A 16091-nucleotide genomic window follows, 5' to 3' on the forward strand; every position below is an offset into this window, starting at 1 on the left:
CAATAAGCTTGATAGCCAGCTTCTAGAAAAGGGAAATAGATAAAAGGAGTAATCACAAAAATATGGGGACAAACACCATGACCTAAGATATGCGTCGAAAGACACTATAACTCTCATCAACTTTTGGCTTCATCGCACAAAAAGCATTAGAAAAGAAAATAACTAATTTTTAAAAGAACAATGCACTATATCATAAATATATCAAACTGAACGTATTTTTAATATTAGGACAACCATAGTAGTCAGAATATTTCTCTCAAATATTTTTGGGTCCATAGTTCGCATCATCAATCAAATATCATCATTCTCAGTTATCCCATATTTCACAATCAAATAACCCAACAATAAATATTTATGGATCCCACATTCTACACTTAAATATACCGTCATTAAATATTGTAACCGGATATTCCACGTAAGGGAATATTTCTCTTTTTCTTCAAATATTCCCGACTGTAGTTGGCGCTAAAATTAGGATCACCGGAGCAAGGACTTTGTTGTTACCTAATTCGTGTTCTCTCGCGTCGCCCAAGGCCGTCGTAAAAGTATACACACATGTAACTTTGGTTGCCATAGTTCGAAATGAAACCACATTTTCATTCACCAAAAATTCAAGAACGTCTCTACCATATCCTCCATCCACCTCAGCTTGCAGATATTTTACCTGCATTTTTAACACTATTGTTAAACTTTAAAAAAAACGCAATTTACCAATACGAATTTTGCACTCATAGCCCATGGGATATAAGTTATGCATATTATATTTTTTCTATCAGTTTATCTAACAACACAATATAGGTCCCATTTATCTCTCCTAGAGTCAGTGCACCCAGTTTCCTTATTTTTGTTAGCCAAAATAATTTAACCAATACAAAATACAGGAAATGATTGTGATTATTTGCAAATCAAAATATAATACTGGATTAAAATATACCAACAACTTAGACAAAATAAGTTGAGTATCAAATTAAAATTAGATAAATCAATAATAAATTAACCAAGTTTCTCTTGGAATTGATGAACCTCACACTCTAAATAATTTTCCTGTCAAAACTGCTAAACCAATATATAAACAACAAAAAAACTAACAAATAAATATATTGCAACATATGATAGAATAACAACATAAATATAATCCAACAAAACTAATTTGTATGAGGAAAATAATGAAACAAAAAAACCGAGGCCTATAACAAAATATAGTTTTCTTAAAATAGGTTTGTCCTCTACATGAGGTGCTTGAGGGTCAATGCAAACGTCTGTTTTCTACGAAACAATGGTTGAAACAGTAACGAATTAAGCATTAATTCACTGGTTCGACGAACTCAAATCGTACATTTACTTTATCACCAAAACTCAATGGAGGCCAAGTGAAAAGATAACGATAAAAAATGCAAGAAAAACGATTGAATGAGATCTTGAGTGTGTGAATGTGGATTGAGGAAATTGACACATTTATTTATAGGATCAAAAAGGCACTCCAAAAGTCATTCAAGAACGTAGAAAACCAAAAGTTCACATTAATTCAAGAATTTGGAGAGCCAAAGGTCCACATTAACTCAAGAATATGGAGAGCCAAATGATACTTCCACATTACACAATATTTCATTCAAACTTTAATTTTAAATCCATTTTCCAACAGTCCCCCACATGAATGAAAATTGGTATAAAATCTTGATGATAAAGCTCTATAGTTGAACTCTTCATAGGATAAGTAGGTATATTTGTGTACTTTAAATACCTCAGCAATATGAAAATTACTTTATAGTGTTCAGCTTCTGGATTATTCGTGAATCTGATTAATTTGCTTATTGCATAAGATATGTTTGGTCTTGTGCAACTCCTTAAGTACATCAGACTTCCAACTACTTGAGAGCATTCTAATTAATAGGTATTTTCGCCTCGATTCTTTGATAGATGTTGACTAGTATCTATCAGAATTATAGCCACTGCAGAATCAACCTTATTAATTTTTCAAAAAATTTGTCAACATAATGGAATTGACATAGAACTAACCCTTCTGATGTTCTATGGATTTTAATTCCAAGGATTACATCGGCTAGGTCCATATCTTTCACTTCGAATCTTGAATTCAAAACATTCTTAGTGAATGTTAGGATCGGTTAATAAGAGTAAAGTGTTTAAAAGGGGGGTTGAATAAACACTCTGGCATTTTGAAAACCTTTTGGATATGAATCATTTATTTGATTGAACTGATCCTGAGATCTTGTATGTCAATATCAATCAGTCAACTAATGATAGTGCGGAATTAGACTGAAAGGTAGATTGAGTACTTAGGTTGAGCTGTTGTGATAACTGAATAAACAATAGGATTAAACACACGGATTTTTATGAATGTTCATATACTTTAAATACTCCTACGTCACCCCTTCTATCTTAAAAATAAATTTTTCACTAAAAGACTTTGATATATTATAGCAGACTGTAATAATCCTCTTCAGTTGGACTTATACACTGCCAATTTTAAACTCGTAGTTTTCAACACTTTACAGTATATAACTGAATAGCTCTAATTAGTAGCCTAAATGCTACGAATAAATACAATGAAATGAGAGCTAAAATGTACGAGTTGTAAAATGGCACAAACCTGACTATGAATCAGGTCAATTGAAGTGCCAAAGAAAAAATGATAACGTTTGATAATTTGGTAGATTTCCGGACCGATGATCGTTTTGCTATGATCTGGAAAGAAAAGAAGGTCAAGGAAGCTGTTGGTCTCAAACAGAAGATGTTAAAATAGGCAGAGACCCAAGTGATCTCTGAAGCTCTCCAACATCGAGACTTCATCGAGATGGAGCTAAAGTAAAATCTTCTGCGCCTATTCAACAAAGGCGTGCTAATTTTGTAGCCCACAGCCTAAATGCCAAAGTTGATGCATCCATAATAGTCAACTTGAAATGGATGCACTATGCTGGTCAATGAATGTTAGGTTGAAGTGTTAAGAAAATGACAAACAGAAGCTGAAACAGAAGAAAGCATTTCTGTTGGGTTTGAATTAGAGGAAAGTCAAGCTGGTCTGCGATCTGAAATTGAAGAAATGCAAAAGCCAGCCTTTGAAGATCAAGCCGCTCGAAAATTAAAAAAAAAAGATACAAGAGGTTTAGATACCCACTCATGTGAAAGAACTCCCTCAATCCACTGTTGATGAGGTTAAGAATCAGACTAGTGGTTCGGTGGACCGGTAGTGTGCTTTGGTGGAAATGTTCTCCTCAATCCACTGTTTGAAATTTCAAAAGACCCAGCCTCTATTGATGGAAATGTTCTCCTCTCCTCACAAAGAGATCATTTCTGAAGAGCTTCTGGAGGTTTCTCTAACCTCTGTTGATGAGGTAGTGTGCTCTATCTTTGAGACTGCGCAAACGGCTCCATCCTCTCCGATCATTCCAAATCCAGCCATTGAGATAGAAGGCTCTTACACATATCACGATTTGAACACCCAATCTCATGTTTCAGAAGACATAGATGAAACACAAGAAATATCTTATAAGAAATAGTCAGGTAAGGGGATTGTAGTTAACAATACTTTTCCATAACAAGTTCAATTTGAACTTGAATTTCTGGAAGACGAAGATGAACTGACCCAAAATGAACAAGATTTTGTTCAACCACTTCCTTCTTGAATGATAATGTTTTTGAACTTCAAGCTAGCCCTTTTTTGCTCCTTAGCTAGATTTCTTGGAAACAAATTAGACTCCCCTACCAAGTCACCTTTTGATAAATTGATGTCTCAGTTGGTCAACATTTCATGATCTATAAATGATGTTGAGATCAAGATCGAACTTTGCCCACAACATCATGTTCGAGAGCTTCAAAAGCCAAGTTCTGAAGTGTATAAGCATTATTGAATCTCAAGTTCGACTTGCTTCTGTTGATCACAATATAAAAAATCAAGATGTCTAATTTTTTGAGGTATGGCATAGAGAGAGAATTTTTTGAAAATGCTTTCTCCCTCCTCCAACCCTTCAGTTTTCGTTCCCGTCCTTCGATCTATTTGCTTCTTCTTCAGCTGAGCTTCGTCGTCTGTTTCACCGTCGTCTCCGGCGCCGTCGCCGGCCACGGCAGGAAGTGGCATCCCAACCTTCCCCCTATCTCATTTTCCAACCTTTCTCGTCTTAACCCTTACGTTTTTTCGTTATTCTGCTCTCTTTCATCTACCGATTTCCCTCACCGGTCGTTTCAACATGTCAAGACGGAACTCGATTTTTTACTCAGATGAAGTGATAAAGATAGAGTTCAAAGCGTTCTCCCTCAGGATTGTTAATGGAGGCTCTGCCATTCGGTGGTCTGAAAGAACAAGGAATGCCAGTTACCTCCTAGACATGGATCGACAAGAGGCCGGCTGGTTCACTTCAAAACTCAGGAGCTTTGTTTACAGTCCTCAGTCAATGTCGGATTTCTATCGGTTTAGAGGGAGAAATGCGATCGTCATCATTCAGCGCTTTGTCAATAGGAGAGGCCGATTCTTAGAGGTATCGAAATTCGATTTGCAAGGAAGGAAAAGGGGAATAATTGTACCGAGTGGATTAAACTCTTGCGGGTGGATAAGGATATTACAATTACTTTACCAGTTACTGTCGGGGAAAGCCCACACATCGGAAAAAGCTAAAACTGATTTTGGACAGAACTCAAGTAGAGATACGCGACATCTTCAGGCAGTGAAGGCTAATGTAAAGGAACACCGCCAAAAGACGTTTATAAGCACGCAGGAATTGGTCACGACTAGAATTGATAGGAATTGGAACGAAGCCCTCATTGTTACTAGAGGCAGAATCAACGTATCATGGGAGCTAATTGAATCGGTTTTAGGGAAGGACGTTAAGAGAAGGATCAAATTATTTCCGTTTCGAGATAACAAAGCAGTGTGGTGGACTTCACATCCGAAGGAGTTCTCTTACTACCTTCAACTGAGAAGAGGATTCTTTGATAATGGAGTGGCTTTGGGCTTCGAAGGATGGAGACCAGATATTAACTCTTCGGATATGGTTTACAAGTGTTGTAATAGCTGGATTAGGATATCTAATCTCCCTTGGAATTTATGGACCAACGAGAACTTCAAGGTCATCGGGGATCGATGTGGGGGATTGATGGAAATCAGTGCTGATACATTATCTTTCAGAGATTTGGGGGCTGCAAAAATTAAGGTCAAAGGAACAAGAGATGGATTTATACCCAACAGAATTTCAATCAATTTGAATGGGGATAGTGCTGAGTTGTTAATTTCAGTTGCATCTTTCGACATGAAGGCGTACGAGACTTATGAGAAACAGACATACGCACAGGTAGTGATCAATGGCAAAAGGACTGCGGCGGGGTGGGGCAATTCCAATGTACAAAAGATTGGGGAAGCAAATGGGATGTCTACTTGCTGTAATGCCGAAGAGAAGAAAGATGAGCAGAGGGTTTTACCACCGAGCTCAGTAGAGGATATGCACTCAAAAAAAGGATATCAGGCAAATCAACTATTGGATAGGAAGGTGGAGAAAATCTTACAAAGAATTGTACCAAAAGAAATCGAAAATTTCAAACGATCTCCAATACAGTCGACCTCAATTAAAGATTACTCGGAAGGGGATGCGCAGAAACTTGGATTAGTACCTGGAACTTTGCTGCCTCCTTATGCACATACTTACTGCAGAAGAACTTTCGTATCATCTAAGGAAATTGAGGATGTAAACGATTCCAAAACAAGACCGAAGGCCACTGTTATTAATGAAGAGGATCTTAGCGAGGTCGGAGGAGCAGACTCTGTTGACCAAGAAGATTCTGACTTTGATGAGGCACAAGAAAATCTCCTGAATGACGGATTTGACTCCTCAGAATCTGGTAGCTTCACATCAATATATTCCGAAACCAGGGAGGATATCGACAATGAAGATTTAGACATCAAAGTGCTGTTCTCACAAGAGGAAGAAGAATTCACCAAAGAGCCACATTTCCTTGAAAACACTATACCAAATGTGGGTAAGGTACTGTCATGTCTCAATCCATCGAGTCTTAATCATTCATTTTCACTTCACGCCCTTTTTCCTTCCTCTTTTATTGCTTTGGGGTTGTCTAGTGGGTTGGTAGGGGGAGTCCAGACAGGTATGATTGACAAGTCGTGTTCTGAGTTAGATGCTATCAAAGGGGGCACAGGGGATCTCATAATTAAGGGCACAACGAAGTTGGGAGAGGTGGATCAGGATTTCAAATTGAGAGATATTGAGCAAAAGGACTCGAGCATGCTGAGGAAAGAACTTGCAAGATTGAAGTGGGGTATCAGTTATGAAAAAGGATCGAGTTCGAGAGGGTCACACCGGTTTTCATGAAGATTTTTTCTTGGAATATTAGGGGGGAGGATCATCTAGAAGGAGAGAAATTGTTCGTAGGGTGATTCGGAAAGAAAAACCGGACATTGTTGTGGTTTTAGAGACCAAGAAAGATATGGTGGATCGTCGATTTGTTGCAAGCTTATGGAAATCAAGATTTGTGGATTGGGTGAGTTTACCGGCTAATGGTTCAGCGGGAGGAATTACAGTCATGTGGGATCCTAGAGTTGTCTGTGTAAGAGATAATCTGATCGGGGAATTTACAGTTTCTATTCAAATTCAAATGACGAATGACATCAGTTGGTGGTTCACAGCGGTTTATGGCCCTTGTAAACCAAGACACAGAGAGTTCTTTTGGGATGAACTTGCAGGCTTGAAGTCCATTTGTGGGGACGAGTGGTGTGTTGGGGGAGACTTCAACGTGGTAAGGAATCTGACCGAAAAAATGAATAGCAACTCGGTAACCACGAGTATGGACTGTTTTGACAGGTTGATTGAGGAATTAGATTTATATGACCCTCCGTTATTGAACGCACGATACACTTGGTCAAACTTCAGAGTGGAGGCAATTTGTTGTAGACTGGATAGGTTCCTCTTCTCAGGTGGCTGGAAAGACATATTTCCAACGTTCAGACAAACGGTATTGCCGAGAATCACTTCAGACCATTATCCACTTCTGTTGGACACCACAAAGGTGCATCGGGGACCTACACCGTTCAGATTCGAGAATGCGTGGTTGCTACATCCCAAATTCAGTGATTCTGTCAAAATTTGGTGGAATGGATGCAATGCTAATGGGTGGGAAGGATACAAGTTCATGCAAAAACTGAAACGAATCAAATCCGAGATTAAAAAGTGGAACATCGAGGTTTTCGGGGATGTGAATCTTAAAGTTCAGGAGCTGGAAAGTTCGATAAAGCAATTGGACATGAGAGAGGCGACGGGGGATTGGACCCAAAGGTTACAAGAGCAGAGAAGGGAGGCCCGCTGTGAATTGCAAAATCTGGTCATTCGAAAACAGCAAATAGAGAGCCAAAAAGCGAAATTGAAATGGCTAAAAGATGGGGATCAAAATTCAAAGATTTTCCACTCTTTATTAAACAACCGCAGGAATAAAGCAATGATAAGTAAGATTGAGTTGGAGGATGGGTCATTGTGCATTCATGAACAAGAAATTGAGGAACAGATTGTTGGTTACTACAAAAACTTATACAGAAAATCAGAAGGAGATGGATTGGGGATTGATGGATTAGATTGGGCTCCAATAGATTCTGTTGAAGCTGAACGGCTGGAAATGCCTTTTTCAGAGGAGGAGATTCATAAAGCGGTGTTGGAATGCGATGGTTCAAAAGCACCCGGGCCAGATGGATACACGATAAAATTCTACCAAAAGAACTGGGAAACAATTAAAGCTGATCTCCTTAAGGTATTTGCTGAATTTTTCGAGGGAGGAGTGGTAAATGGAATTACTAACGAAACTTACATATGCCTAATACCGAAAAAGAAAGATGCGATGAAAATCAAAGATTTTAGGCCAATCAGTTTGATTACAAGTTTGTATAAAATCGTGGCAAAAGTTCTCACAACAAGACTCAAAACAGTAATGAGGAAAACAATATCGGAAACTCAATGTGCGTTCATTAAAGGGAGACAAATAATAGATTGCTGTATCATCGCCAATGAGGTCGTAGAGGAGCATAGAAGGAAAAAGAAAAAGGGTTGGATTTTTAAAGTTGATTTGGAAAAAGCCTACGACAATGTCGACTGGAGATTTCTAGATAATGTGCTTCTAAATAAAGGATTTGGACAGAGATGGAGGAGATGGATACAAGGCTGTGTCTCAAGTATTTCATTTTCAGTATTAATCAATGGAAAGCCGAGGGGGAAGTTTAAAGGGGAAAGAGGGCTCCGACAAGGAGATCCTTTATCCCCCTTCCTCTTCAATCTAGTGATAGATGGACTGGGGAGGTTGGTGGATAAGGCCAGGGCTGATAATTTGGTGCGGGGACTTGCGGTTGGAAGAGATAAAATAGAGATTTCGCATATTCAGTTCGCCGATGACACTTTGTTTCTTACACAATCAAAGGACCACATGTTGAAGGTGATCGAACTTTTACAACTTTTCTGCAGCAAATCGGGAATGAAAATAAGCTTCGAGAAGAGTGCCGTCCTAGGATTGAATTACTCGGACGACGAATGTGACAGTCTGGCTACGGAAATTGGGTGCAAGAAAGAGAATTGGCCAATCACGTACTTGGGAGCTCCGTTGGGAGGTAACCCAAACAAACTTGAATTCTGGGCACCTGTGGTCTCTAAAATATCGAAAAAATTGGCAAGTTGGAAGAAATCATTTCTCTCGAGAGGGGGCCGTTTGACTCTGATAAAAGCGGTTCTAAGTGCAATGCCAACATACTACATGTCACTCTTTAAGGTACCGGTTCGGGTATCTAAGATTATGGAAAAAATGATGCGGAACTTTCTATGGGATGGAGGAGATGGGGAGTTGCACTGTCATGTTGTTGGTTGGGATCAAGTGTGTAAGCCGAAAGATAGGGGAGGCCTTGGTTTGGGTAACATTCAACTACGAAACAAGGCTTTGCTAGGAAAATGGTGGTGGAGGTGTGCGGTAGAAAAAGATTCTTTATGGAAAAGAGTGTTGGGAAGCATATACCAGAAGGAGGATAATGGGTGGGATATTAGGACGGCCAGGACATCAACTTTGAGAAGCCCTTGGAAATTCATTTCTAACACTCGCACGACTTGTCATCATCTTATTGCCACTGTGCTCAAGGGGGGGAACATTCTAAGATTTTGGGAGGATTGTTGGGTAGGTGAGTTGCCTTTCATCGAGTGTTACCCGCGTCTGTACCGTCTTTCATCGTGTACCAACAAACCGATTAATCATTTCTATTCGACTACTAGCAGTCAAGGTCGGTCTACTTTACAGTGGGACATTAAGTTTAGAAGAGGGTTAACTAATTGTGAGATACAAGACTGCAGTAGGCTTTTAGGGGTCTTGGATTCAGTTATTTTGTCAGAGGGTGTCACGGATTGTCGTGTGTGGGTGGGGGATCCTTCGGGAGTCTTTTCAGTGTCATCTTTTTATTCTTCGTTTTTTCCAACACAGACATTTCCATTCTTTCCTCAGCACACTAGCATTTGGCAAGTACCGATACCACATAAGGTTAAAGTGTTTTCCTGGATTGTGGCTTTGGGGAAGTTGCAGACTAATGAACACATGCAGAGGAGGAGACCGGGCTTAGTTATTTCTCCAGATTGGTGCTGCTTATGCAAGAACGATTTGGAGACCCAGGACCACCTGCTACTTCACTGCGCTTTCACAAGGGAAATATGGATCAAGGTCATGAGGCATTTGGATTTTCAGTGGAGTTTCCCGAGCTGCTCAAAAGACATGTTCATAATGGATCAGTCATTCCTCAGGGGGAAAGGTCTTATGGATTTTTGGTATCTTGTGATTCATTGCGTTTTCTGGACAACATGGCTGGAACGCAACAAAAGAATTTTCAGCGACAACGAGGATTCACAGGAAGAAATATGGGAAACGATCCGGTTCAGAGTCGCGACTTGGACAATCAACTTAAAGAAGTTCCAACATTTGCGAATTTCAGACTTAGTTAGGGATTGGAAATTTATTTTTTCATAGAGCGACCTACGGATGTTTTTAGCACTCTTTATTTTTGTGGACCGCTCATCCACTTGCTATGTAAACACTAATTATACTTATTAATCTAAGTTTCTTATCAAAAAAAAAAAAAAATCAAGATGTCTAACACTGAACTAGCAGGTCAAATTTCTCAAGTTCAGCACAATATACAGGTCGAGTTGCAATCTCAAGGAGCTAAAACTTATCAATATATGGATGATTGGTTCGGCTCCATAAGCAGCCATCTGCAAGAAAACATAGAATACATGCAGCATGGTAATGAAAAAAGGGGGAAAAAGTACAAGAAGATGCAAGAACATAAAAGACGTGCTAGACTAAAATTGAAGAAGATAAGAGTCAGTCCGAAAATGACAAGAAAAGAAGGGGTGGAGGCAGTGGATGTTCATATATTATGAGATAATATTTTAGATTTTGTAGGTATAATAAATATGCCGAACTCTAAAGGTGAAGACTATCGAAACTCTGAACAATCAGTAGTCTGCATACTTACAAAGATCTTTGAGCACTATTAAACGTCTATATCTCAAACCGCTCAACCAAAGCACACACAACACTTCACATCAGATCATCCTATACTACCTCAACAAATTCAAGATGTTACAAAGTCGACCATCGCGCCTTTGTCATTCGTTGTGTTTTTTGGTGAACGAAAAGTTCTTAAACATCTAGGTCTTGTAAAGTTATCACTAAGAGTTTCAGTTGAGGCAATGTGATAAGTCCTAACTGAATCGGGTTGTTTCAAGACGTTGTTAAACCAAAGTCTTTTAATAGAAACATTCCCAAGTAGAAAAATGAGTGATGTAGGATTTTTATCTCGGAACATCCAAAAAAACTGTTTCATTTATTTACTCACTTTACATTTTTGCACATTCAAGTTTTCCGACCGTTTGTTGTTAAACTGCTAATCATTTTTTTATCACTAGTCACACCGGACCTTTTTCGCACTTATTCTATTTTAAAGTGGCCCAATAGAGCTAGTCGTTCAAGAATAGTTCTTAACACCCTAAAAACTTCTAAAAACGATTTAAAGTTAAAAAATTTTAAAAAAAATTTGTTCACCCTCTCCCCTTCTAAAATCTAACTCGATATCAACATGTTACATATAAATAATATACTTTATATTTTAAATGTTAGCGTAGTTATTATTTTGTATATATAAAAAAGAATTTTTTTGAATATTTAAAATTATAGATAAATAAATTGAATTATTTTCATATCTATAACAGTTAGTTGACAAAAATATATTGATAATTTCGATGAGATGCGCTTAAAACTACTAATATATACACATAAAATCAAATCTACATATATCTATATAATATGGGCAATTTTAGGGGAAAAAAATGGGTGTCCCTTTAATAGGCTCAACTATTACATATCCATATACATGTAAATATGAAAATTTTCTCTAACTTAAAGTATAATAATTTATATTAAAATTCGAAATGAACTTAAGATTAACCATTTAATGAGCGATACAAAATTTTAATTTTAAATAATAAAAGCACGTTGTATAAAATCCTAAATTTATCCGGAATAAGCTTTTCTTAATGCTAAAAATAAATTTTTCGATTTGACAATGTCTTTACGATATCTTCTATAATGATGTATTTGGATTTATGGATTTCAGATATATTTTTATAATTTTAGAAAAACAATACATAAAATTCAAATTCACGTATTCCATATTTATACAATGTTTCATGTTAATGAGGATGAATTTAAGTTCACCCAATAATAGTGACATTATAAATTCATTCTATTTTTTTGTGACTAATGCATAATTAAGTAAGATATATAAATTTAAGTTTTTATGTGTTGTTTAATTGTGTATAGTAACAATATAATTGAAATCCGTCTTATGTAACCTAATATACTTTGAATACACACACTCTCTCTCACACGCTCATATAGACTATAATTATACAATTTTATTCCTATTTACAAATACGCATATCCATATCATACATAAGATTGAATTTTGTTCATTAAATTCAAAATTAACATTTACCACTAAGTTTTCCTGAAATAGATAATTATTTTGTAGTTATTAATAAATTTGCACTTTTAGCACATAACCAGAATTGAAATAAAGCATGAAATCACAATATTACACGTTGTTGTAAGACTTGCTTGAGTTTAGGAAATAATGTAACACACATTGTTGATTTAGGCATACATAAATCTTTTGTTATACTTTTTTTTTATTATTTTTTGCCACGGTATTCACATTAAATTAAATTTTGTCACTAACATTTAAACCAGATAAAATAGAAAAAAGAAATATGTTACAGTTAATGAAAAATCAGGACAATTGTAGCACAAGACCTATAAAATATGTAATAGAACCTCTAAAATCTACACAATTATAGCACACAACCTCTAGTAAAATCCGCATATTTAGAGTACAAATCGTAGCAAAAAAATCTAAAAAATCTGCACAATTGTAGCACATGCACAGTTATAGCACAAACCTTTAAAATTTTCACAATCATAGCACAAACTTCTAAATCTGCACAGTTATAGCACATACACGGTTTTAACAGAAAACCTCTAGAAAAACGTTGCACATTTATAAGTACAAACCTCTTTTTTTTCTTACTCTCCTACAACATTAATCTTTTTTAGTTACTCTATAAACGAACTCTGTTAGCAACATTTTCACATGGGATTACAGTATCCTGCATGTAGGGCATGACATCCAAAATGTAGCAGATCTTACCTCGGGTTTCAGGGAGCGGAAGCGATTGTCTGTCATCTGACTCGATGAAGCAAGATTTTTAGGCTGCTGTTTTTTACGAATTGGCTGAGATTTGCTAGTTTTGGATCTATTCTGTTGAGCAGGAAGGCATAAGACGATGGCGTCATGTGTTTGATACCGAGTATGAGGGGTCAAGACATTATGTAAATCAGCAGCCGCTGGAGTCGTTGATGATTGAGATTGGCCTGGGGGATCACAAGAGGTCATAGCATCCCTTGCACTAAAACAGAGGAAGTGAAGTCAGCAATGCCAATCTTATCTTTGCAAAAAATATGGTATGAATTACCAATAAACTAGATTGCCAACTTCTACAATTGAATAACTGTAAAATAATTCAAGAGAAAAACAGTCCCGCGAGGTAGATTAATGATAATGAATACTCAATTTGGTTATGAAGATCAACAGATGGAATCAGCCATTCAATGATGATTTTTTGCCTGTTGAAAAAGCAATGGAAAAAATACTATGTTTCTAGAAGTAACACAAAGACAAACCACACTAGGTCTAGGAATACATTTTCATTAGGCGTTTAGAGTTGAAGGTTTAGACATTATAGTCATCAGAGAAAACAATATATTTTGGAGAAGGGAAAAAATTGTCAAAAGTTTCAGATCATCAAACGAATTTCATCATTTGTTAGTGATATGCAGTAATTGAACTATAACCCACAAAGAAATAATTAAAAAATGGGATATTTTTAAGCATGGCAGTACCATGAATCAGTCATGTTTGCAGAGGCGCCTGAGTGATTGAGATTGATCTCGGTGCTGGTTCCAGGTGTCAGATAATATGGGGGATTCATAGTAGGATCAACTGGAAAACTGCCGGCCTTTGTAGGAGTCCCTGGCTGCATAAGTTGGTAAAGAGATCAAGGGAACTCATGTAAGTCATTGCATGAAAAACAAATGAAAAATGTCAACAGAACAGTGTCAATCTTAAGATCCCTAAAAACATGATCACAAATGCGACAACCAATAAGCTTGATAGCCAGCTTCTAGAAAAGGGAAATAGATAAAAGGAGTAATCACAAAAATATGGGGACAAAACACCATGACCTAAGATATGCGACAAAAGACATGAAAGAAAGACTTATGTTTCAAAAAGTAACATAATGACAAATTTGATGCACCCTAGCTATATGGGATTTCATTTCCTTTTATGTCTTTGAAAATTGTGATTTAATTCATCATGTAAGTTCATCTCCAGCAAATGACATTCAATGAATCGTACGGAAACATCACCACAGCATATATATAATAAGGCAACAACAATAAACCAACCAACGGAAAACTAAATTAGCAAAATATTTAAGCTCCAAGCCAGACCACATCAGATTACAAAAAAGTTACCCCAACTTTTGAAATATGCAAACAGAACTGGTGCGAAAATCCTAACCAGGTGTAATTCTCATCAATTGCTAAATCTAAGCAAAACAGAAAACTTTCATCAACATTTTATCAAATCAAGTCAATCAAAATAAGGACAGAGAACATTTATCACTACTACCAGAATACATGAAAATCCAGATTTGTGAAAACACTTTTTTAACAAAGTTTTGTTCCTGGAAGCTCAAAACTATAGTCACCTACTTTTGCAACTTGGAAAGCCAAAAAGAAAGGAAAAGGTTTATGACTACTAGTCAATGCTTCAGAACATCAAATATTCAAATGTATCTTTATATCAGTGAGTAACACATAATAATTGGGGAGAACCCACAAAAAAAAACCAATAATTAAGAATAAACCCCATGATTGTTTCAAACAAAACCAATACAAAAACAGATTAAATCAACCTGTATAGTTATTCAAAATGACACTTGAGTGAAAGAGACCAAAAGAATAATAAAAGCTTGCTCAAAACTCAAATGAGAAACACCCTGTGTAATGATATGAAGGAACCTTACACAGAAAAGATAGGCATATATATAATACACGCAGTGTTCTAAATGGCGGTCGAGGCGGCCGCCTAGGCGGTAGGCGGCCCTCGACCGCACCGCCTACGCTTGAGGCGGGTGTTTTAGGCGGCTAAAGCTATACGGCGTTGGGGAGGCGGGTCGAGTCGGTGAGCAGACGGGCGAGGCGGGCAGTCGAGGCGGGCGAGGCGAGCAGGCGGGTCCTAGCACACCCAACTTATTTTTTTTTACTTTTGGTTTTCACTCTAAAGTCTCAACCACTAAGCCCACTACACACTGTCTGTCGCCCGCCGCTCGCCGCCCGCATAAGTAGATATAGTAGATGGTGCATATGTAGATGATTTCGAAGATTAATTATGGCATATATAGATGTAGTAGATGGTACAAATGTAGATGATTTGGAAGATTAGTTATGTTTACTCTAGTACTTGTTCTACTGATGGATAATAGATTGAAGCTTTGAAATTTAAACTTAGTTTTTTGGTGAAAATAATTATATTACTTTGTTAGCATAATAGCATTAATATCATGATGAATCTTTATTAATTATTTTGTTAGTTTGCATGTATATATATTTATTTGCTTTGTATGAAGCTTTTTTGTGCTTAAAAATTATTTAATTACACATCTTACATGAAAAATGACGACTATTTGTGATTATATTGTATGATTATATATGATTATCTATAAAAAATATTTAAAAAAATTCAACCGCCTAGACACTGCCTGGGCACCGCCTAGGCGGCGGCGGTAGGCGGTCACCGACCGCCCCGCCACCGCCTCCCGCCATTTACAACCTTGAATACACGTAAAAATCAGCAAATGAATTGACCCAACAAAAACCCTAGATTCCCAAAATAAGTTGACATACATTCAATTATATCCATAAAAGGTCGAATGTAGTTATTTATAGATTTAAATAGTGGTCAAACAATGAGGATGTGCACACAGAAAATAACAGAAATACATACAAAATTGCCTTTTTCCATTGTTGCTTTTAGCACACAGATAAATAGAGTTGCAGAGTAGTGGAGAACAAGAACTGATTTTTTGTGTTTTCTGAAAATCAAAGGGCAGCAAAAATGTTTAATTCTGGGAAGAGATACATAAACTGACTGAGGGATCTGAATAAAGGGACTGGAAAATTTGGAAGCCCTGGTTATTTAGTTAGAATTGCAGCCATGGTTAGCCATGGCTTTCAATGAATTTGGACACATATAACTGGACAATTTCATTTAATGCTTGGCTCCTAATTACAGATTTGATGCATTAGAATTTGTCATAAGATTGCAAGAACATTTAAATTTTGTGAACCTGGATTCAGTTAAGGAAATACTGTTACAATTATTGTTGTTTTATAATTTTTAAAATGTATTTAGGGTGAGAAAATTTGAAAAAGTGACA

At 36.9% G+C, this 16091-nt stretch overlaps 1 protein-coding gene across 1 annotated transcript in view; it reads right to left on the reverse strand.

Annotated features, from left to right (window-relative positions):
• LOC140803366 (uncharacterized) overlaps nt 1-16091 on the reverse strand; it is a 91726-nt gene that overhangs the window by 73966 nt on the left and 1669 nt on the right. The window contains exons 2-3 of the mRNA XM_073159227.1: nt 13489-13618; nt 12737-12995 (exon numbers count right to left, since the gene is read on the reverse strand). Coding sequence (XP_073015328.1) covers nt 12737-12995; nt 13489-13618 — 389 coding nt within the window. The remainder of the gene's footprint in view (nt 1-12736; nt 12996-13488; nt 13619-16091) is intronic.

This window comes from Primulina eburnea, chromosome 10 (assembly GCF_022965805.1).
Source record: "Primulina eburnea isolate SZY01 chromosome 10, ASM2296580v1, whole genome shotgun sequence".
Taxonomy (NCBI): domain Eukaryota; kingdom Viridiplantae; phylum Streptophyta; class Magnoliopsida; order Lamiales; family Gesneriaceae; genus Primulina; species Primulina eburnea.